Source organism: Dermochelys coriacea, chromosome 2, assembly GCF_009764565.3.
Source record: "Dermochelys coriacea isolate rDerCor1 chromosome 2, rDerCor1.pri.v4, whole genome shotgun sequence".
Lineage (NCBI taxonomy): Eukaryota > Metazoa > Chordata > Testudines > Dermochelyidae > Dermochelys > Dermochelys coriacea.
In genome coordinates, this window is record NC_050069.1 from 158,420,747 (window position 1) to 158,443,485 (window position 22,739).

The 22,739-nt window shown below is 43.2% G+C and overlaps 1 protein-coding gene across 4 annotated transcripts in view; it reads left to right on the plus strand.

The window, feature by feature from the left end:
* PLEKHG4B (pleckstrin homology and RhoGEF domain containing G4B) overlaps nt 1-22,739 on the plus strand; it is a 168,166-nt gene that overhangs the window by 13,559 nt on the left and 131,868 nt on the right. For 3 of the 4 annotated variants that reach the window (XM_038390722.2, XM_038390724.2, XM_038390723.2), the window contains exon 1: nt 18,408-18,850. The exons of the other annotated variant lie outside the window; for it this stretch is intronic. In XM_038390722.2, coding sequence (XP_038246650.1) covers nt 18,794-18,850 — 57 coding nt within the window. In that variant the 5' untranslated portion in view covers nt 18,408-18,793. Of the gene's footprint in view, nt 1-18,407; nt 18,851-22,739 lie in introns of those variants that run through there. 4 annotated transcript variants of the gene reach the window in all.

Genomic DNA, 22,739 nt, shown 5'->3' on the forward strand with positions numbered 1-22,739 from the left:
CCTGCTGACCTTATCCAGGTGTGTGTAAAGAGTGACTTACTATGCCTCATCTCTTATGATTGCATGCTGAATACTGACTACATTGGTATAACAGAGACTGTCCGCAGTAATAGAAGCTGCAAATTCTTTTCAATGGTTTCTAGAATCTGTGTGCATTGAAAAAACCCTCTAAGCATGTGTATTTCTCAACATTTAAAATAAAAGTCCCTTTTAAAAATCCTTTTGAGTGAATATTTTGAAAGATCCAATTTCTCAAAATCTGCATCTACTGTTGATATTCCAGTTCAATTCAAGGTGGTAATTAGAAAGCAGAACTAAGAGTAAACCATGATTAATTCGAAACTCTTTTTGCATCTGTTCAGCTTATCTAAATAGTTTCAGTGAAAGATCATAATAGGACAGGAGATCAAAGAATCTGATCAAGTCCTTTATCAGACGGCCAAATGGTCTCTAATGCTTTCCAGTTTGGGAACAATCTAGTGGGTCTGTTGAGGCAGTACGTCTTGCATTTCTTTTTACTGTGAGTGCATTGTGTGTGGATTCAGCTTCAGATTTCTCTTGTCACAGGGTAATCCTGAGAAGTTGTAGCCTTTTTAGGGCTGTTGTGCTGCTGCAGAAAGTATTTTCAAGATTTCAGATTTGAACATTCATACATTTAATTCAAATGCAACATTCCATAGAATATATTTATGAGAAGGATGGAGGGAAAAAAAGCATCTGAACCCAGTTAATAAATATAAAGCTTATTTAACAAGAGACTTAATGATCCTATTATTTTAACAAATCACACAAGATGGCGTCTGGTACCAGGCATAGGGAGCAGAGACTTGTTCACAACATCCTCATGACAAGCTTTTTCCATCGACAGCTGCAGGGAGGGGCTTAAATTTTTTTTTATGGGAATTGCCAAAAAGTGCAGGTTCAGGTAAACTGATGCAATTCACAAATTTGGGTCAATTTTGGTGAATGGTTTCAATAGAATTTTTTAAAAAGGAAATGTTGAAATGGTTGGTTTTTGGCATTTCCAGAATGAAACATTTCAACTTTCTGTGTCAAAAAGATTTTTCATTTTGGAATTTTACTCAATTTTATTTAAAAACAAAACTGAAAAAAAATGTAAAATCCTCAAAACCAAATTGTTTTCATTTTGACCCAAAGTTTTCAGCTTTTTTGTTTTGGTGAAAAAAATTTAATAAATTTTTCGGGTCAACCTGAACCAATTTTTTCCCCATTGATTTTTCTTCCCTCCTCTCCTCTGCAAGTTTGGCTACCAAAATGAAAACTTGGTTATATGCACAACTCTATTTGGAATTCCTTCCCACACTGAATTCAGACACTGAAGAGAACTGTTCCTGGTTTCCTCTATGGCAGGACAGTATACTTTTTTCCCTGTGGGGAGTTGGAGCCTACAGCTTTTATTTTATCTTTGAAAGTTGATTTGTCCTTAACATGTGGAGGAACACTGAGCATTCCTTTCTCTCGGATTTATGATGCCAAAGGCAACCTTCCCTGGGGGTGGGGGACATGTATGGGGGGGTAGTGCTTAATCTAATCCTCATCACATCTGTTCAGTCATGTATTTTATATAATGCTTGCCACCAAAGTTTGCTGGGAAAAGATGGGATCCACCAGACCAAAGGGAAGAGCATCTTCACTCACCAACTTGTCAACCTAGTGAGGTGGGCTTTAGATTAGGTTTAAATGGGGCAGATGACAAAAGCCCAGACGTAAGCTTTTTTTTTTTATTATTATTTTTTTTAAAGGCAACCTTAACAGAGGGGTTTCAGAGTAGCAGCCGTGTTAGTCTGTATTCGCATAAAAGAAAAGGAGTACTTGTGGCACCTTAGAGACTAACAAATTTATTAGAGCATAAGCTTTCGTGAGCTACAGCTCACTTCATCGGATGCATTTGGTGGAAAAAACAGAGGAGAGATTTATATACACACACATAGAGAACATGAAACAATGGGTTTATCATACACACTGTAAGGAGAGTGATCACTTAAGATAAGTCATCACCAACAGCAGGGGGGGGAAGGAGGAAAACCGTACCCAGAAGTCACCTACTACAGGACAGGCCCAACAAAGAAAACAACAGAACGCCACTAGCCATCACCTTCAGCCCCCAACTAAAACCTCTCCAACGCATCATCAAGGATCTACAACCTATCCTGAAGGACGAGCCATCGCTCTCTCAGATCTTGGGAGACAGACCAGTCCTTGCTTACAGACAGCCCCCCAATCTGAAGCAAATACTCACCAGCAACCACACACCACACAACAGAACCACTAACCCAGGAACCTATCCTTGCAACAAAGCCCGTTGCCAACTCTGTCCACATATCTATTCAGGGGATACCATCATAGGGCCTAATCACATCAGCCACACTATCAGAGGCTCGTTCACCTGCGCATCTACCAATGTGATATATGCCATCATGTGCCAGCAATGCCCCTCTGCCATGTACATTGGCCAAACTGGACAGTCTCTACGTAAAAGAATGAATGGACACAAATCAGACGTCAAGAATTATAACATTCAAAAACCAGTTGGAGAACACTTCAATCTCTCTGGTCACTCGATCACAGACCTAAGAGTGGCTATACTTCAACAAAAAAGCTTCAAAAACAGACTCCAACGAGAGACTGCTGAATTGGAATTAATTTGCAAACTGGATACAATTAACTTAGGCTTGAATAGAGACTGGGAATGGATGAGTCATTACACAAAGTAAAACTATTTCCCCATGGTATTTCTCCCTCCCACCCCACCCCCCACTGTTCCTCTGATATTCTTGTTAACTGCTGGAATTAGCCTACCTGCTTGTCACCATGAAAGGTTTTCCTCCTTCCCCCCCCTGCTGTTGGTGATGACTTATCTTAAGTGATCACTCTCCTTACAGTGTGTATGATAAACCCATTGTTTCATGTTCTCTGTGTGTGTGTATATAAATCTCTCCTCTGTTTTTTCCACCAAATGCATCCGATGAAGTGAGCTGTAGTTCACGAAAGCTTATGCTCTAATAAATTTGTTAGTCTCTAAGGTGCCACAAGTACTCCTTTTCTTAACAGAGGGATACATGGTGGTGGTGGAGGGGGGACATTGAAATTTACAATAGGCTGATAGGAGCAACTAGAGGGAAATCAGTGGGGAAATCTGCTCAACGTCCTAGATGTCTATATACAAATGAGGAATAAACAGGAAAACCTGAAAGTATTAGTCCATAAGCTAAATGATGACTTAATTGGAATCGCAGTTGATGTCTACACTGCAATGTAAACCCAGGCTCAGACTCCGGTCCAAACCACCTTTCCCTCTAAATGCAATTTTGTCTAACCCAGACCTGGGCCACAGGACCTTTGCAGGGATGGAAGGTTGGAGTCAGCGTTCTGCAGGGGCTTGGGCCCAAACTTCTTCATTTTGCAGTGGGATGCACTCAGGCTTGGGTCCCGTTGACTCTGGTCCCAATAGTTCCCCAATGCTATCCCACAATCTCATGAGACAGCATCCTAAGACTGACCAGTTGTCTCCAAGGAAACGGAAGCAACTCCACCGGTTCAAGTACAGCTGCTTGGTATTTAACCCTTTCATTTTGTTTTGAACACTAAGCTGTGAGCAGAGTGAACCACCTTCTGCATTTGTAATGACCACTGACATGAAGAAGTCCTTTGCCAAGCACGCAGATTTCAGTAAATCTCTGGTGTGTGGTGAGCAAACAGTTCAACTTTAGCAAGAGTTCCAGAAATGACCATGTGCACCAGCTAATAGTGAAGAAGCTGATAGCATTGGGGATTCACTGGACTGGTGACCAGTGCAGCGAGTGGATTAAGCGGCTCAAGACCAATTACTGGAAAGCTAGGGATGAGAACTGCAGCTCTGGGAACTCGGCATCATCCTGCTCCTTTTTCGAGGAGTTTGACTGGGTACTGCACTGAGCCAATAGTCCTTCAGGACAGCCTGGTCACCTGGTGGCAACCTTCTCACCCTATGTCCAGTACAGTACCAGAGAGGAGCCAGCAAGCACCGGAGGAGGCTGCCGAAGTGACTCTTATACTCAAACCAGGCCCTAAGGAGGCTTTGCTGTCCATGCATCTCTAGCATATTCTGGGTCTCAACTCAGAGGAGCTTTTTGATGCCCCTCTAGAAGAGCTGCCTGCCATGGAACCAGCATCAGAAACACAAGAAGTGGAAGTAGCTCCTAAGCCTGGTAAGTTTCTGATTCCATGTTTACTGCTGCTGTTGAATATAGGGATGGGAAGGACCTCTGGTTTATTGCCCAATATAAAATTTATTGCAAGCCACAGGCAGCAGAGTATATCTGCTAAAGGTGGCTTGCACGCCAGCACTCTGGTGGAGACACCTGGTGGAGAGTGGGAAGCACGAACAACAGTGGAAAAAATCATTTAAATATTTTTTTTTCCAGAAAAATTCTCGCACATTCTTACAGACATGCTGAGGTGGCTAACATAAGAAGCTGATATTGCCTTCTCTTTTAGCATGCCGGGCCATGTGGTGTCAGGCACAACACAACACAATGAGCTGCCTGAAAACAGAAAACTGTCTGGAGGGCGAGGGGGAAGGGAAGGTTAAATGCAGTCCATGGATGACTAAATCAGTTTCCAGAGAATGGCTGGGGGTTTGTATGCAGTCCAGAAATGTGCTGGGGGATGGGTGGGGAATGGCTGTTTAGTTCTTCGGGAGTCCTTGTTCTCATTTGTGTTTGCATGTACTGTAGTCCCTGGGAAGATGCGTTCAGAGCAGCCTACATCGGGAGCTGTAGAGAGCCATAGAGAGGCAGTCATCCATGTGGATGCTAATGCCACATCCTGTAGATTCCCCCATGAATCTTGAGCCAATCCTGGGCTCTGATAGCTTCACAGTCTTCCCATAGTAGGAACTAAAGATAGGCTGTCAAATTTCAGGGAAGGTCATATTTTTCAGGTCCACCCTTATAGGTCACCAGTCCACTCCGTTCATATTTGTGCTAGTCTCTCACCATCAGTTTGAAAACCTCTGTGGCATAAACAGCTGGCTTGCCACAGGCAGCTTCGAATAAAATCTCTTTGCCATTCTGGAAGCTCTCGATTGTAATGTCCTCAAGAATGTGGAATGTGTGAAAGTAGAGAGAAGGCTTCTGTAGTCAGCTGCGGCTTCCCTCCTACCACAACAAGCCAAAGAGCTCTGCAATTTTTAAACAAAACAATTATAAATTGAATCTTATCATTGTCTCTGCAGTCTCTTCACTATGATTAACTGAGACTTGTCCCAGGAGTTGAAGCATTCCTCTCAGAATATACTGAGCCTCAGTTTTACAAAGTAACATTTTTTGGCTTTGAGATTCCATACTGCACTTTTGCCTGTGGATGCACTGAACCTGTTGTGAAGCACTGAAACAATAATCATTGGAGGTTTTTAGAACAGGTTGGACAAACATCTGTCAGGGATGGTCTAGATTTACTTGGTCCTGCCTCAGCATATGGGACCGGACTTCTTAAGATCCCTTCCAGCCCTACATTTCTATGATCCTATGAACAGAAAAAACCCTTCCATTGATGTAGGACGTTTCTACACTACGGAGCTACAGGGGCACAGTTGCAGGGCCAGAGCTGTGCGATAAGATCCAGTTACTCACACAGAGAAAATCTATTCTCCTTAAACAGAGGAAGAGTGTTTGGCTATGCAGAGTGGCCGTGGTCATAGCCTTCAAGACCAGTGGAGCTCAAATAACTTTGGAAATCCAGTAGCAAGCCTGTGGATTCTGGAGTATCCATGTGGTGTGTCAGCCCCATCCTCTTGCTCCCTTGTCATCGTAGCTCACTCGAGGCATGAAGCCATTGGCTCTCCCACTGCAGCTATGACATACTCATTTGAGAATGGGAGTTCATGTTGTGAGGCTGCTTCCTGAATGTTCCGTCTTCTGGTTTGAAATCATCCACCACCAAAGGGATAGAGAAAATTGGGCTCATTGTTGGCGGGAGACTGTCAGCGCCTCCCTTTGTGAGGATGAGGCTCTGAAGAAGAGCTCTGCTCAGGAAGCTCTCTTGACTCAACAGCCTTGCCAATTCTCAACCTGTATCAAATCTTCCATTTGTAGTAAAGGTATTTGAGATGATTGTGGAGAAGAAACTCTGGAAGCGTCTGGTGCCCTGGGCTTTCCCTAATCCCGGCCAATATCATTTCCGATTTATGTATGCGAGGCAAACTGCATCAGTGGCATTTGCTGATGATCTCTTCTAAGAAAAGCTGTGTTGATTAATTTAGATCTATCAGTTGCTTTTGATATAGTAGACCACAAGGTGGTGTTGACATTGCTATGGTCCCTTGCTAGAGAGTGGATTGAGTCACACTTCAGTGTCTCTACTCCTTATAGAAGGGAGTTCTCTCAGGGCCGTCTGCTGCCCTGACACCTCAGATATTTGGATTGCTGCAGGGTCTGATTTTGATTCCTCCCCTGTTTGATGTGGCTGATGGGAGATTTAGTAAGAAGACAAGGGTTTGTGCTGTCTTCAGTATCTGCTGACCCTCTTAATTTGATAGAACAGATGAATCAGTGACAGCAGGAGATTGAAGACTGGTTGGGAGACCGCTAGCTGAGGCTCGGTTCAGGTAAGATGATGATAATGTTGACACTTTGGGGGAAAGAACCAGAATTGGTGGGAATTTATGTGGCCACCGCTGAGTGAAAGATAGATCATGGGTGCTCCTTATGCAGGTGAACAGGACAGGGAACAAGGAAGCCTTTTGCCTCCCTTGCACTTTCCAGATAAAGGTCATGCAGGGCCATGCTGTTTCCCCCTGCCCCGTTGTCTGAACTAAGGCACAGACACTAGAGGCACGTGCCTATGGCTCCAGCTCCTGGAAGTGTACAATAACTCGAGAAGCTCAGCTTTCATTTGAAAAAGTATGTGTCTAGCTGTCATGGGTGGAAAGAACACTTTGTAAATGTGACCTGGATGTAACTGATGCAGTGATTTCTCCCTGTGTCTGCAGAGAGCCTGAAACAGTAGCCGTGAAAGGAGTGAACTGCCACTGGCCTGCTGGGTGACCCTGGGCAAATCACTCCATCTATGTGCCTTGGATTCCCCATCTGTAAAATGGAGATCATGATAGTGACCTCCTTTGTAAAGTCTTGAGATTGACTATATAAGCTGTGTGTTAATATTATTATAAATTCTGAAAACTGATGTTCTGAGGGGCCCCATTTGTGAAACAGGGTTGCAACTTAGGAGTCTTGTTAGATGCCAGGTTGCTACTGAATGCTCAGGTAGTGGTGATGGCTAGTAGCATTTCTTTTTCATCTGCAGCTAATGAGAGGAGTGTGAGCAGTTTCTTTCAGAGGTGAACATTCTTCTCATGGTTATCCATGCTATTGTTACCCCCAAGGTTATAGTATTGAAATGCCCCTTACATGGGGCAGCATCATAAGAGCACCCAGAAGCTGAAGCTGATGCAGAATATGGCTGTCTGCTTTATTAAAAAGAATTTCACACAGGGAGCAACACCTGATATTTGTGCTCTGGATCTGCACTGGTGGCCCACAGGCTTCCAAGTGGAGTATAAGGTGGTGGTTTTACCTACAAAGGCTTAAAAAGTTTTGGACCTTGCTAACTCTCATTATATAAGAGCCCACATATCTCTGTCCTACATGGCTGCATTTGAGAGCAGCTGAGTTTCTTGACTGGAGTTCTTTAAATTTAAATGTGTGGGAGTTGCTGCAGGGGCACATGAAGACCCCTCAGTTAGAGAACTCTTACAAATCCAAGTTCTGGTCGACCAAATCTTCTGGATGAACATGATGCATCTTTTCTCCTAGGTTTTTGGGGAGTGCTCTGGGATATGATTGACAGGTTTACTTGAATGAGTATTTAGTGGGATTAATAATGTGTTTGTTTGAGGCATAGGAGTAGTTTATTATATTGTTTTATTGACTCTTCATGTTGTGGCTCTGTTTTCATTCTTTTAATGGCACCCAGGGCAGTTGAATGTGTGTTTGTTATTCCTATTGTGAGTCAACATAAATAATCTAAATAAATAGACTTGAATTCAATACAGAGCCCCAACCACACTGTGTTTGCTCATAGGGGTTTCCTTGAGCTCACAAGGAGGGCAGAACATTCTGCTTTGTGGAGAAGTGGGGGAGCATTTGACTCATTTGTGAACTGTTGTGTCCCAGAACACAATAGCTTTGCCTCTATTATGGCAGAACCAAAAAGGAGAGAACTAGAAATAGATTGAGCTATTTTAAAATAAACACAGTCGTAAACACAGTAGGATGCTTGCAGACTATTAACCGAGAAGCACTTTATTCATTCATCTTTTTTTATGTTGTGAAATGTGAGGAATTATTTGGCTCTACATATTATATCTTAATAGAGTTGTGTGTCACATAGGTGTGATAGTGTGTAATACATAGTATTTTATTATATATTATGACAGGTCAGGCCAGATGGCTACAGGAGAGTGATAGAAGGCAGATGTATTAGCCCCAGGTTAAGTAGGTCCCTTTCCCCTGGGTAAGGTAACAGGGAAGGTTCCAGAACAATCAGGAACTTTCTGGAAACAATTAAGGCAGACAGGCTGATTAGAACACCTGCAGCCAATCAAGAAGCTGCTAGAATCAATTAAGGCAGGCTAATCAGGGCACCTGGGTTTAAAAAGGAGCTCACTTCAGTTTGTGGTGTGTGTGCAAGGAACTGGGAACAAGAGGCGCAAGAAGTTGAGAGTTAGAAGGCGTACTGCTGGAAGACTGAGAAGTACAAGCGTGATCAGACATCAGGAGGAAGGTGTTGGGAGGAGGCCATGGGGAAGTAGCCCAGGGACTTGTAGCTGTCACGCAGCTGTTACAGGAGCCACTGTAGACAGCTGCAATCCACAGGGCCCTGGTCTGGAATCCGGAATAGAGGGTGTGCCCAGATTCCCTTCAACTCCCTACTTGATACTGGAGGAGTTGAACTGGACTGTTGGTTCCACCATGGGGGAAGGTCTCTGGCCTATTCCCTGATCCACTAGGTGGGTCAGCAGAGACTGCCGGGATTGTTCTTCCTTTCCCCATGCTGGCCAGTGATGAGGCTAACTGAGTGAATGGCAGATTTGAGCCACGAAAGGGGCCAAACTGAGGGCTACCATGAGCCTCTGAGGTGAGAAAATCCTCCAATAAGTGCAGGATCCACCAAGGCAGAGGAGGAACTTCGTCACAATATCTTCTTCCTCTGTTTCCTGATGGAAATTCAGACTTTTGGTACTGGAATAGTTTTGATTGCCAGGTAGGTGTTTCCCATGAGTTCTAAGGGTAAATAGTAGTTTTGAATTGTTTCATTCACTCTGCTACTAAGATAAAGTCAACAAGCAAAAACCACTTCGGGGCATTTTTGCTAATTGGTGTTTATTTTTCATCCCTTTAAATACCTCTGAGGAAGTTAATGTACTAAAGGTTTTAAGTGGTTAGAGTTATCAATAAAACTAAGCTCTTCATAAATGCCAGTTTTTACTATTACTTATATTCCATTACTCCATATCCTTTTTGTAAGCCTCTTTTCATTTGGAATCGGTATGGTGGGTTTTTTTTGTAAACTGAGTCCCATCTTAATGGCAAAACTGTAGTACTTGTATTTTAACAACCATATCAGATAACACGACACACAAGAATTTTCATTCACAGTCAAAACTGTTGTTCTTTGTGAAAAGAAATGGCAGAAAGACAAAGCTGTGTACCTAGAGCAAATTCTAAGCCCATACATGCTAAGTGACCTGTGAACTGAAGGTTAGTTCTGGGTCAAACCATCAATACCAGAGAAGACTCATTCAGAGCAAAAATTCTTAGTAAAAGATTACTGGAACATTAGGCCTTTTGATGAAGTGTTTCTGTAAAGCTATCATTGATAACTGTCTAATCTGAAAAAGCAATTTTAAAAATATTTCATTGACTTAGAAAAACACCTCATACTAAAGCCCATGCAACTAAAAATACTCAACATCAAGTATTCTGTCAATTTTTATGACCAATTTAAAATTATTAGATTTTTAAAATGTGCTAGTATTTAGCCACCGAGAAGTTATTCCATACATTGATTTCTACTGTACAATATACTAGGAAGAGAAAAACGGAGGATAAGGAGAAATGGTTCCTGTCCAGGATAGGCTTAAGGAATTGTCTCCTGCCGATTTTCTTGTTACTGCTGCCTGAAACATTTCTGTCAGGAGTTAAAAACAGGATATTTACTGACCTGTGGGATATAGAGCACTGTATTAAACTCTGACTATCCTGTTCCAAGCATCTCCACCACTAAATGTAATTCATTCAATCCTTGACATAAAAACTTAAATCTGTCACTTTTTATAAATATAGAGATATCACAATTACAGCTAATATGTTAGATGGGGAATGGAATTTACAAAAACTTTACATCTACAAGCAAGGAAGCTTGAGTTAAAGGAGAACCATCATTAATTGGTAGTAGTAGTACTTAGATCTTCTTTCAGGCCTGTTTCCAGACACTAGGGGGTGAGATATTGACAAACTAAGATCTTGATCCTGCAAGCACTTACCACTGGTTGTAAGTGTCTCCTGACTACTCATGGGAGTAAGCATTACTCCTAGTAGTATTTTCAGGGTTGGGTTCTGTAACAGTTGAGTAGATCCGATGTATTTCATCCAGTAGCGGGTACTAGTATGTATCTATATCAGGGGTGGCAAACCTTTTGGTCGAAGGGCCACATCTGGGAATAGAGATTGTACGGCGGGCCATGAATGCTCAGAAAATTGGGGTTGGGGTGCAGGAGGGGGTGAGGGCTGTTGTTGGGGATGCAGGCTCCAGGGTGGGGCCAGAAATGAGGAGTTCAGGTTGTGGGAAAGGGGCTCCGGGCTGGGGAATGGGATGCGGGAGAGTGAGGGTGAGGGCTCCGGCTGGGGTACGGGGTCTGGGGTGAGGATGAGGATGAGGAGTCTGGGGTGTAGGAAGCTGCTCTGTGCTGGGACCGAGGGGTTTGGAGGGTGGGAGGGGTGCAGGCTCTGGCTGTGGGTGTGGGCTCTGGGGTGGAGCTAGGGTGAGGGGTTTGGGATGCAGGAGGATGCTCCGCGCTGGGATCGAGGGGTTTGGAAGGTGGGAGGGAGATCAGGGTTGGGGTGTGGGGAAAGGCTCAGGAGTGCAGGCTCTGGGTGGCGCTTACCTCAAGTGGCTCCCAGAAGCAGCGGCATGCCCCTTCTTCAACTCCTGCGCGGAGGCGCGGCCACATGGCTCTGCATGCTGCCCTGTCTGCAGGCACTGCCCCTGCAGCTCTCTCTGGGGCACCGGAGTGGGGCCATGCCACTGCTTCTGGGAGCCGCATGGAGCGGCCCCCACCCTGCTTCCCAGCTGGAGCACCGGAGGGGGGCTGTGCTGCTGCTTCTGGGAGCCTCATGGAGCAGCCCCTGACCCTGCGCCCTAGCTTGAGCACTGGAGTGGGGCAAGCCCCAGACCCCGTTCCCCAGCGGGAGCTCGAGGGCCAGCTCAAAATGGCTGGCAGGCCAGATGTGGCCCATGGGCCGTAGTTTGCCCAACACCTGATCTATATCTACAAGCACAACTTAATATTCAGTTGTAGACCAAGATACTGCGTAGGAGTGGGGGAGTTTGCATGGCCACTACTTAGGCTTCAACTGATCCATGGCTAAACACAGGACTTTAGGTTCCAGTGAGCATCTCTTATGAGCAACAAATTCATTTAAAGGCAGGTGGATAAGGTTTTTGGAGAAGTCTGGCATTTGAGACATGTTTGTTACATGGAATTTGTTACATGCAGCAGACTAATACAAGTGAAAGTACACAGTATGGCGGGATTGATACACTATAGTAAAACTGATTATGACACATAGATATGCTGTTTTACGATGAGAGGTGGAAAATGTACATATGTTTAATGAGGAATTAGTGTAATGTGTGCTGCAGGATTTTAGTGAGAAAACTGAAGTAGTAGCACTAGCTGCCAGCTGGGAGCGGGAAAGATTAACTGCAATCCTAGCGGTAACAAAAGATGTAAAAACGGACCAAATCTCCATACAGATTTCATTCCACTCTAAAATTAGATTTATAGATGATAGCCAACAGGAATCTAAAATAAGGGTCCAACTGTGCAAACTTTACTTATGTTTGTGTACACCTATTCTCACAACTAGTTCCACTGACCTCAGTGGCACTATTTCTGTTAGAGTTTACCAGCATAAGTAAGGGCTGCATAGCTAAGCACAAGAAACAGAAGGATAGGAAATGACAGTTGATTCATTATGCTTGTCCTATTTGTCTTCCTGTCTATTTCTTTGATTCCCACCCATGCCTTTCCAAACTCATCTTGATATCTGCAGAACTCACTGAAGCTTCATTGAACTTGTTTGGTAGCCTTTATTAGCTCTTTAACTTAAATACTTTTACCTCAACCCTTATAGTTTGGTTCCCTAATTTAATTGTTTTTTAGCCAGCTTTTTATTATTTTGTATTTAAGGCCCTACTTGAATTGCAGGATGATTGTCAAAAAATTGCAGCTGAGTTGCAGACGAGCTATGGAAAATTGCAGAAAAATAATAATGGACCTTATTATTTGTGGTAATAAAATCCACTATTACTTTCCATGATTTTCTGCTGTCAGCAGCCCAGGGCTGAAGGTGGGGGGCTCCTGCTGTCAAAATTGTGGTGGAAGCCTAATATTGTGGAATCTGCGGTTTCTGCAATATCGCAAGTTAACTAGCGCCTTATTTCTATTATTTTAGTGAAAAAATTATCTAAGCAGCTGAACATATATATTTTTAAGTGAACTCCTTTTCTAGAGGAGTTATTCCATGCTCTGTCTACACTCAGGAGTTGTAGACCTAGTTTACTTAGATATTTTTGGTAATTTATTATTATTTAACATTCGTATTGCCTTGCTGCCTAGAAGTCCCGGTCATGGATCAGTACCCCATTGTGCTAGGTGCTCAATAAACACAATAAAAAGACAGTTTTTTAAATCATGTGGTCAAAGGTGAATGGCAAGAAGTTTATTTTTAGTGAATTAACCCAATATTATAGTATATATTGAATGCCCCTTATAGAAAGGTGATTGCTCCCTAATAAGGGTTGTGAAGAACATAGAGTTATTAATAGAGTCTGTTGGTTTCCTGGTTTCCCGCCCAAGGCACTTTCCCTACACCAAAGGGTATTTTGACAGAGAAAATGATGGTGATCCATTGTTGCCTGTGTACCATCCAGAGGTTCCGTTTTGTGTGGAACGTTGAAGTGAGGCACAGAAGAGCATGTTCACTGCAGGTGGGAATGTTGAATGATTCTATCAGCAAGCCTCTAGTGAGTGCTATGAAGCACAATGCCGACTGCAAATGGTAATTCTCAACAATTTATAAATCAGTCAAAGACTAATGGATTTTTATGGGAATAGCAAAAAAAACCCTCTCTAAACCCAGAACTATTTTCCTACTAAATTTCAAAATCCTGTTGCAAATCAGGGAGGCATTAGAGCTATTCAAAACCACAAAAAGTTGGACATTTTTTATAATGAGAAATATTTAATGAAAAGTATGAGTCCACCGTAATGTAGGGATTGCTGCTACTCCTCGTATAATAGCCTCTTTTAGTGCTTTTTAAATATAATCGCAACATCATATTTTCACGGGTTTATAACTTATTTTAGCAAATGTGCTCCTAACTAAAAGCGGCATGCAAGGTATCTCCCTAATGAGCATTTTGTTTGAATTAAAAATGTAATTTGCCCATTTTAAATTTCAAGAATGGGGCGGGGGACTGTTTATTCTGATTTCTTTATTGATGTGTCTGCCACTAAAAGGCACCTATATTTTTATAGTGACATTTTGCAATTAAAACTTTTTTTTTTTTAAATAGTGGAGATACTGAGTTCTAAAAAGTAGGCCCAGGCAATCTCAAGCTATATCTGAACTACTAGCGCTAGACTGGCACTGCTGCAGCTATGCTACTGTAACGCTGTACATTGATGGAAGGGATTTTTCCATAGATGTAGGTACCCACCTCTCTGAGTGGCGGTAGCTAGTCAACAGAATAATTCTTCCATTGACCTAGCTGCATTTAAACCAGGAGTTAGGTTGACTTAACTTCGGCACGATGGGGTATGAATTTTTGGAGTGATGTACTTAGGTTAATCTAAGGCCTGAGAGTAGCACATCATGCTGCCTTCAAGAGGATTAAAGTGCAAGTCCTGAGCTCAGCGGTTTTGCTCCTTGGGCTGGCTGAGACTGGGTCCTGGGAGCATTAGGAATTGCACTTAGCACTTCAAGGTGAGTACCTTGCATCAGTCTTGTGCAAATGAACCAGTGTGTCTAGACTAGGGGTTCTCAAACTTCATTGCACTGTGACCCCTTTCTGACAACAAAAATTACTATATGACCCCAGAAAGGCGGGGGAGGGGGACAGGACCTAAGCCTGAGTCCACCTGAGCCCTGCCGCCCGGAGCGGGAGGAGGAGGGGGCCCGAGCTGGGGCCAAAGCCAAAGCCCAAGGGCTTCAGCTCTCGGCAGTGGGGCTTGTAACCTGAGCCCTGCCGCCTGGGCTCAGACTTTGGGTCAGGTTTTGGCCCTGGGCCCCAGCAAGTTTAAAGCCAGCCCTTGTGACCTAAGTTCCCTCTAAACTTTGTAGCCACACAGCTGACTATTAAGCCCCACGCAGGGGCTCAGGACTGCAATGTGAAAGAGGGCTGGCGGGGGGAGGGGAGTCCTTTCTCCCTGCTGCAGCCCCAGGGCAGCCTGCACACCCCTGCCCCAGCCCTGAGCCCCCTCCCACACCCCAAACCCCTCATTCCTGGCTCCACCCCAGAGCCTTCACCCCTAGCCAGAGTCCTCATCCCACCCCAACCCTGTGCCCCAGCCCTGAGCCTCCTCCTACACTCCAAATCCCTCAGCCCCACCCCCACCACATGAATTTTGTTATGTGCACCAATATGGAGGTGATGTGTCACACACAGCCTCCATTTTGGTGCATATAACAAAATTCATTCCGCACACGGACATAAAAAATTAGAGAGAACACTGCTGGCGACCCCATTAAAATGGGGTTGTGACTCACTTTGGAGTCCTGAACCAGTTTGAGAACTGCTTGTCTAGAAGGATCAGGTTACTGTGCTGTGAGGTCACTGAGAGAGAACAGAAGAACAAAATGGAAGTTTCCAGGTAACTTTCTACACAAAATGTAATGATGGATACTATGTTGTAACTACTTTTAAAAAGAAAGATTCTGTCACTTTGGTAATCTACTTAAAGGAATAGGACAGAGCCACTAAAATATCCAGTTACAGTTTATGGGTGTGTCTGAACTGAACCTCACATTTTCATAAAAGTTTGGGCCAAAAAAAGGGCTTCATCCCAGAAATTATTATTATTAATATTGTGGTAGAGCCTAGAGGCCTCAGTCAGGATCCAGTTTCACTAGGAGGGTGGTGAAGCACGGAATGAGTTACCTAGGGAGGTGGTGGAATCTCCTTCCTTAGAGGTTTTTAAGACCTGGTTTGACAAAGCCCTGGCTGGGATGATTTAATTGGTGTTGGTCCTACTTTGAGCAGAGGGTTGGAGTAGATGACGACCTGAGGTCCCTTCCAATCCTGATATTCTATGATTCAGTGTGTGAGGAGCTGTGTGCACATATAATAAATAGGCAGTCCTTGACCCAAAAAGTTTTCAGCCTAAGGCCTTGTCTACAAACAAAAACTGTACTGATTTTAACTAAGGCTATATCAACAGAAAAACTCCTGTCTGTGTACTGTGTGTCTATACTAGGGCTGCAGTCAGGTCCACGTCTTAGGCCCTGCAGAGATTCCTTTAAGGTGCAGGTAGTCAGATGTGGCGCGCGCTGGCGCATGTCTTCCTCTGCTGTCTCTGAGGGTTCCGATACGACTGGCAGCCCTTCTACCTCCATCCAATGGATCTTTCACAAGACCTCTCTGAGCTGCCTGACTTCTACTAGGACCTCCTCAGGACCTGGAAGCTACTCTCCGTGGTGGCTGCCAAAAGGGAGGACCTCCTCACGGAGACCCTGCTACACAACCCCCATCTCAGCGTGCAGGTGGCGGAGTCCCCCTTGGTGCGCTAAAGGTGTACCCGCCAGGATTGGAGACCTTCTGGACTACGACCCCGTGGTGCTCAGCTGCTGTATGGGGCTCTCCACCCCTCATATCCTGCCGCGTATACTCAAGGAGGTGAGGGCAGTCTTACAGCCTCTAGGGTTTTCCTTTAGCGGGTCCTGGGAGAGGATGCTCCCTGCCCTCCCCTCAACCCTGGCCCTCTGGACATCACCATCAGGTCCCTGCCCCGTGATCCTTCCCAGCTGCCCCCTCCTTGGGCACAGAGCTTGTCATCTTACTGTATGTGTTTGTAAAGTGCTGGGTGTATATAAAGAATTATAAAATTGACTTTGTAAGAATTTACGGTTGGTTCTTCCTTCAATTACGTGCGTAACATTTAAGGATGCTACCTGGAGTCACACAAATTCACCAAATGACTGTTGCTGTGTTTTAACAATGCCCCATTTAGCAGTGAGTTTAACTACGCTCTCTCTGCCTTTCATTTATCTCAGTTACATTACAGTAATTTAAAAGTGCATGCAATTAATGTAGCATAGGAGACGAAAGTAATGCTTGTTCAAATACTTGTCAGTTGTGTGTTTTTAACATGTATATTTACCTGACATCTGATCTCTGATGATGATGTATTCTGGAAACAACCCTGCCCAGAAATGATTTATACAAAGCAATTCAACTGCTTTCTCTGGTGTTTGCGCAGGTGCATTATCAAGGCAAGTTGCTGTGCCTGTTATGCACTTTCTTATGTTGGGGCAGGTGCAGAATGGCATGCCCAAGTGAAGATCCAGGAGGAAATCTGCTTCCTGCAGGAGGAGCACACCTGCTGCTATGCCCTTCAATGAGTGCAGCCTGCTTTCCCCTGCATGCCTGGCCTTTGCATTGGGGTGGGACCATGGTCCCACCTCTTCCTTATCATCTTTTTGCAGTGTCCTGGGCACCAGGGAGCAGTCTCTGCACTATACTGAAATTGTGCCCAGGTATTTATTGTGCTGGGACTCAACAAGGAATGCTTTGCTTCTCCAACCCACACACAACAGCTGAGCATTATCTGGCCCAAAGGTATTCCTGAGGTAGCATAATGCAGGGGTGGGCAAACTTTTTAGCCCGAGGGCCACATCAGGGTTGCGAAACTGTATGGAGGGCTGGGTAGGGAAGGCTGTGCCTCCCCAAACAGCCTGGCCCCGCCCCCTATCCACCCCTCCCACTTCCTGCCCCCTGACTGCTCCCCTCAGAACCCTTGACCCATCCAACCCCCCTGCTCCTTGTCCCCTGATTGCCCCCCCCGAGACCACACTCCCTATCCAATCCCCCCTGCCCCCTGACAGGCCCCCCAGGACTCCCACGCCTATCCAACTGCTCCTTATCCCCTGACTGTCCCCTGGGATTCCTGCCCCTTATCCAACCCCCTTATCATGCTGCTTAGAGCAGCAGGAACTTGCAGCTCCGCCTCCTGGCCAAAGCCAGCCACACCACCGCGCTGCCCAGGAGGAGCGGCGGGCCAAAGTGCTGGCGGCATGGCAAGCTGACGCTGGGGGCGGGGAGGGGTCTAGTCTCTCTAGCCGGGAACTCAAGGGCTAGGCAAGACGGTCCCACAGGCCATAGTTTGCCCACAACTGCTATAATAGGTGGTATAAATATGTGGTAATTCTTATTTTATATACAAAGTCAAGTCATATTGCCTTTAATTGTTTGGATGAGTGATGCTTGTTTTAAAAGTGGCAAGCTGCATATGTAGACCCTAAAAAAGTTCACAAGGGGCTATAAAATGGTAACAGGAGCACTAGTATCTACATTTACTTGTGTAAAGTCACTGCTGATTGAATGAAACACTGACTCTAGGGATGTTTGTAGATATTCCTAAAAGTCAGGACATGCTTTTAAAATTACACTGCATGCTTTACATGATATTCTGATACACCACATTAATAAAACCTTTGAGCACAAGTATTTAATCCTCAAAGAGGCCTTTCTAAAGTTTATTTCTCTGATAAGTGAACAGCCCTAACTAATTTAGGTGTGCATCTGTGTTTTTCATCAGCAGCAACAGTTGCCTAAAGCCACTGTAATCTGAAGAGAATGTTAAATGAAAAATACTCGTACCTTTATTGCTATTAGCTGCCTGAGGTCCTCAGATTCAGGATAATAGAATTGCCTCTAATACTAGGCTCCTATTACACAAAGTCTAGTTCTTAGGTTTTTGAATCAGATAACCTGCAAATTAGTTGCTAGGTGTTTTTGCAGGTTTACCATTGTTTTGGGTTAGGTGTCGGAGAAGCTTCCTTTTCTGATGGGAGAAAGTTTGCAATTTCAGTTTGAAGTGGAGTTTTGTTTTTAATATGAAAAGGGAAGCATGATGATCCTTTGGATTCCTGCAGGGCACTTAAGTGAGAGCAGCTATTGTTTCATGTTTTTGGAGGGAGGCACTCTGTTTTGGACTGATGGAGGAAGTTACATCAGCATGCATAATGAAGCAGTGGGAGAGCAACTTGTACTGTTTGGAAGTGGACACTCTCTGTTCTCACGGTCTGACAAGTGGCAGTGAAGAATGCTTCCTGAGAACATTTACTGTGTGTAAAAGCACATGCAAAAGAGGAGAAGGAAAGTTAGCAAAAATGTCAAGTGAAATTATTAGAATGACATGGACTTCTGTACAGTTTGCATTGTCTTGACAAAGTGGATTTTATGGAATCATTTTTTACATTGAATTCAGAACAGAGGAAGTGTCAACATGAATCACCGAGCTACAGCTCGGAAGACAAGAGGTGATAATTATCTGAGCATAAAGGTATGTTGAACACAGAAGCAGTCAGAATAGTAATAATGTGTATGGTCATAAAAAGTACGTTACAATAAAATGTTATGTTTATTGACATCAGTAACAGTTTTCTAATTATGTTGGAAAAGTAATCCAGAAGTTTTATATTTTACAAGTTCAGTTTTCCACTCTCATTGCAATCAGGTAAATGTAGACAAACCTGTCTAAAACTTTTTGAATATATATGACAAAGAAATAAACATATGGATAACGAGTAACTCAGTGCTTTTAGGTTAGCTACATGGGAGAAAGCAATATATGTGAAAATAAGACTGATTTTAACTCTTTCTCATCTGCTAACTCAGGCAGTGGTGATAAATTGTTCTTCAGCTCAGAACTGTGTAAAATGAACTTAACAAACTGCTTCTCACTGTGGGAGAAATGGAATTTATTGCCTTAAGAATATAGGCAGTGGCTTATATGTAGGAATGTCTGTTGGCTTAATGGGCATGGCTTAGTAAAACAAAACAATCTTTTCAGTTTCAGATAAAAGTGACAGAAGCTGCTTTGTGTTTTTATGTGAATTGTTAAAATGTGTTGACTTGTCTTTGATTCAGCTTGTACTGAGAAAATTAAATTGAGTGTGTTCCATTTGGCAAGTCTACTTCTACTACTCAGCAATACTTCAAATCACACTTGATAGTTTGATGTTGTTAATTCAGAATAAAAGTGCATTAAAACATTTGCAATTACAGAGAGGGGAAACTGCATGATTTTAAAGCTTATAAATCAGATGTGTTAATCAAGATAATATCTGAAGTAATAATCATTTAGAAACAATGATAATGTTCTTAGGATAGAAGCATTTTGTATGTTCTAAAAGGGAAGTTGAAAATATATATCAGTAGGTTTGGGTCTTGTGAGCATTTGTAGTACAGATATATGCATTGCAATATTTGTCTCATGAGGATGCTTTGTAATAAGTTCTATTAATACATAATTTGCCTAGTGTTAGCTGATTACGATTATATCAAAGCACAATTACCACTATGAATGTTCATTGTTTATAACTTACTGAGATGCTGTATTACTGTTTAGGCTGTAAAGCTGAAACCAAATTAAAATTCACAGTCAACATTTGTTGGAAGGAACCCACTAAGTTAGTATTCAGAGTAGCAGCCGTGTTAGTCTGTATTCGCAAAAAGTTAGTAAGTTCTCTCACCATCTCACCCAATGTGTATTTTTCTTGTTATGTAACGCTATATGGAAAAATCCACCAGTTTCTGAATCATATGCTTTTTTTATACACTAGCCAAATGTTCAATACATTTAGGATTTTAAAGCATATGTGGAATGTTTCCAATGGGTCACAGCAAAGTTCAGCAGCTTTGACCTCAGTCAGGTACACAATGAAAGAGATAATAGTTCATCAGCTTGACATGTCAATCTATTATTGTCTCCCAAAGTAAGAAATGCATTCAGACTAGCACTTTATAGTCCAATGGTTTTTGTCTTTGTGCACCCGGTTAGAAATTTGGTTTAGCACTTTCTGTATGTGACACAACAGTTAATATTAATTTCGCTTGAAGTATCTACTGAATACTTTATTCTTTGTTGAGCTTAAAGACAAGACAAAAATAATTAACAGCTCGTTTGACTTTGGGCTTGAATCAACAGGTGGGCACAACTTTGTTCCTATTGCCCAATGATCTACAGTCCTTTAGATACCATTGTGTAGTGAGTGGATGTTTGCAAGTATGATTAAGATTTTGATATGAAATGGAGTTCTATTTTTGCTGCTTCTGTACCAAATAAAAGTAACCTTTGTCCTCCCTTAATAGTAAGATTAGGTAGGTCAAACAAAGGACAGAAGATCTAAATCTAATTTTATCTTTTCAATAATTATATTTTGGTTTCTTGAAACTGATACTGCTAGCAATACTGTACCTTGTATAGATATTTTCAGATATTTAATTTACTTGTGCATATAATATGGTAAAATGATCAAGCAAATGTTCAAAATGTATATTTTTTTAAAATATTTTTTTAAAAAAATTATTTAAAATGTAGGCTTTATCTTTAGCCATTCTTTTTTTTTTTTTTTTTAAGGATTTGAATGTGCCAAAATGTATTTTAATGTTGTCTTTATTTTTTTTTTTAAAGAACAAAGCAGAAATCAAACTTTGTATTTCTTTTGGCTCAGTATGATCTCAAGATTAAACTGCTCTGTCTGTTTTAAAGGTTCGCAAATTATTTAATTGCCAGCAAAAATTATAGCATCATGATTAACTCTTTGGGATAAATTTGGACTGTAAGGCTTTGTCTACACTACCCAACTTTTAGCAACACACCTGTCACTAAAGGTGCTGACTGTAGCTGCTGTTCATCAGCAGGAAGAGCTGTCCCACTGACAAAAAAAAATTCCACCTCAACGAAGAGCAGCAGCTTTGTAGGAGAGTGCTCCCGCCAACAAAGCGCTGTTCACACCAGGACTTTTGTTGGTCAAACTTTTGTCGTTCAGGGTGTGTGATTTTTTTAACACTCCTGAACGACAAAAGTTTTCCTGACAAAGTTCCAGTGTGGCTGTTCTTGGGGGCCTGGGACCTCTGAGGTAGGCACAGTGTATCAAGGAGCACGTGGGAATATATTGTCTGGGCAGCTTGTGCTATACTTTTTTGGCAAACCGTTCTGTTTCTTTTACACCAGTGTAAATCTGAAGTAACTTTTTGACTTAAATGGAATTACTCCAGATTTATTGCAGTGTAAATGAGAGCAGCATTTGGCTCTTTGAAAGGCTGCACTGTACTGGATCACCTGGCCAGTGTAAAGGGTGTATACCCATGGTTCTCAACTTATTACACATTGTGGGATGCATATGCAGCCCACAATATGTTACCTGGACTGCAGGGGCTGGGTGGCAGGGCAGCAGCAACCCAGAGCCTAATGAAGGACCCTGGCCAGCTGCGGACCCCTACCACATGGCTGCCCTGGGCTCCTGACCCCGTGGGGCCGGCCAGGAGCCCCGGACCTCAGACTGGCAGTCCAGCACATAGCTGAGCTGGGCCACAGCTGTATGCTAATCGGGCTGCATGTGGGTTGACAACTGCTGGTTTACACTCAGGCCATATCTACATTTACAAGCTTACAGTGGCACAGCTGTACCGATAGAGCTGTGCCTCTGTAAAAAGCACTCATGTAGCTGCCTTGTGCTGACACGAGAGAGATCTCCCGTCGACATAATAAAACCAGCTCAATGAATGGCAGTAGCTGTGGCGGTGGGAGAGCATCTCCCGCTGCCATAGCGCGCTACACACGAGCACTTATGCTGGCAAAATGTGTGTCGTTCTGGGATGGTTTTTTTGTTTGTTTGTTTGTTTGTTTTTCAGAGTGACAGATATTTTGCCGACATAAGTGGTAATACAGACATGGCATCGGATTCTGCCCTCACCCCTCCCTGTCTCTTTGTGGAGGCTAGCTCCACTTTGGCCCCAGGCTCAAGCAGCTGTTTTGTTCAGGGAAGGGAAAAAGTATGATTGCAAGCGGCTCCAGCAGGAAGAGAGGAGAGGTCCTTGCACCATCCCTCATGCCCCCACTGCCTACCTAGACGGAGCCGGCCACAATATAGCCATTTAGATTTTACACCAAAGATAGTAAATATAGTCTACAGACCACCTAATGAATGCCTTTCACACACTTTCATACTGTAGGGTAATACTTAAATTAGTTAGAACAGTGTGACCCTGGGCAAGTCACTATCCTCTCTGGGCCTCAGTTTCCTTATCTGTAAAATGCGGTTAACAAAACTTACTCTGGGTATTGTGATATTAATCAGTTAATATTTGTGCTGTGCTTTGAGACTCCATTGGAAACAGTTGTAGAAGTGCTATTGTTCAAGTTTCAATTAGTTCAACTTCAAACA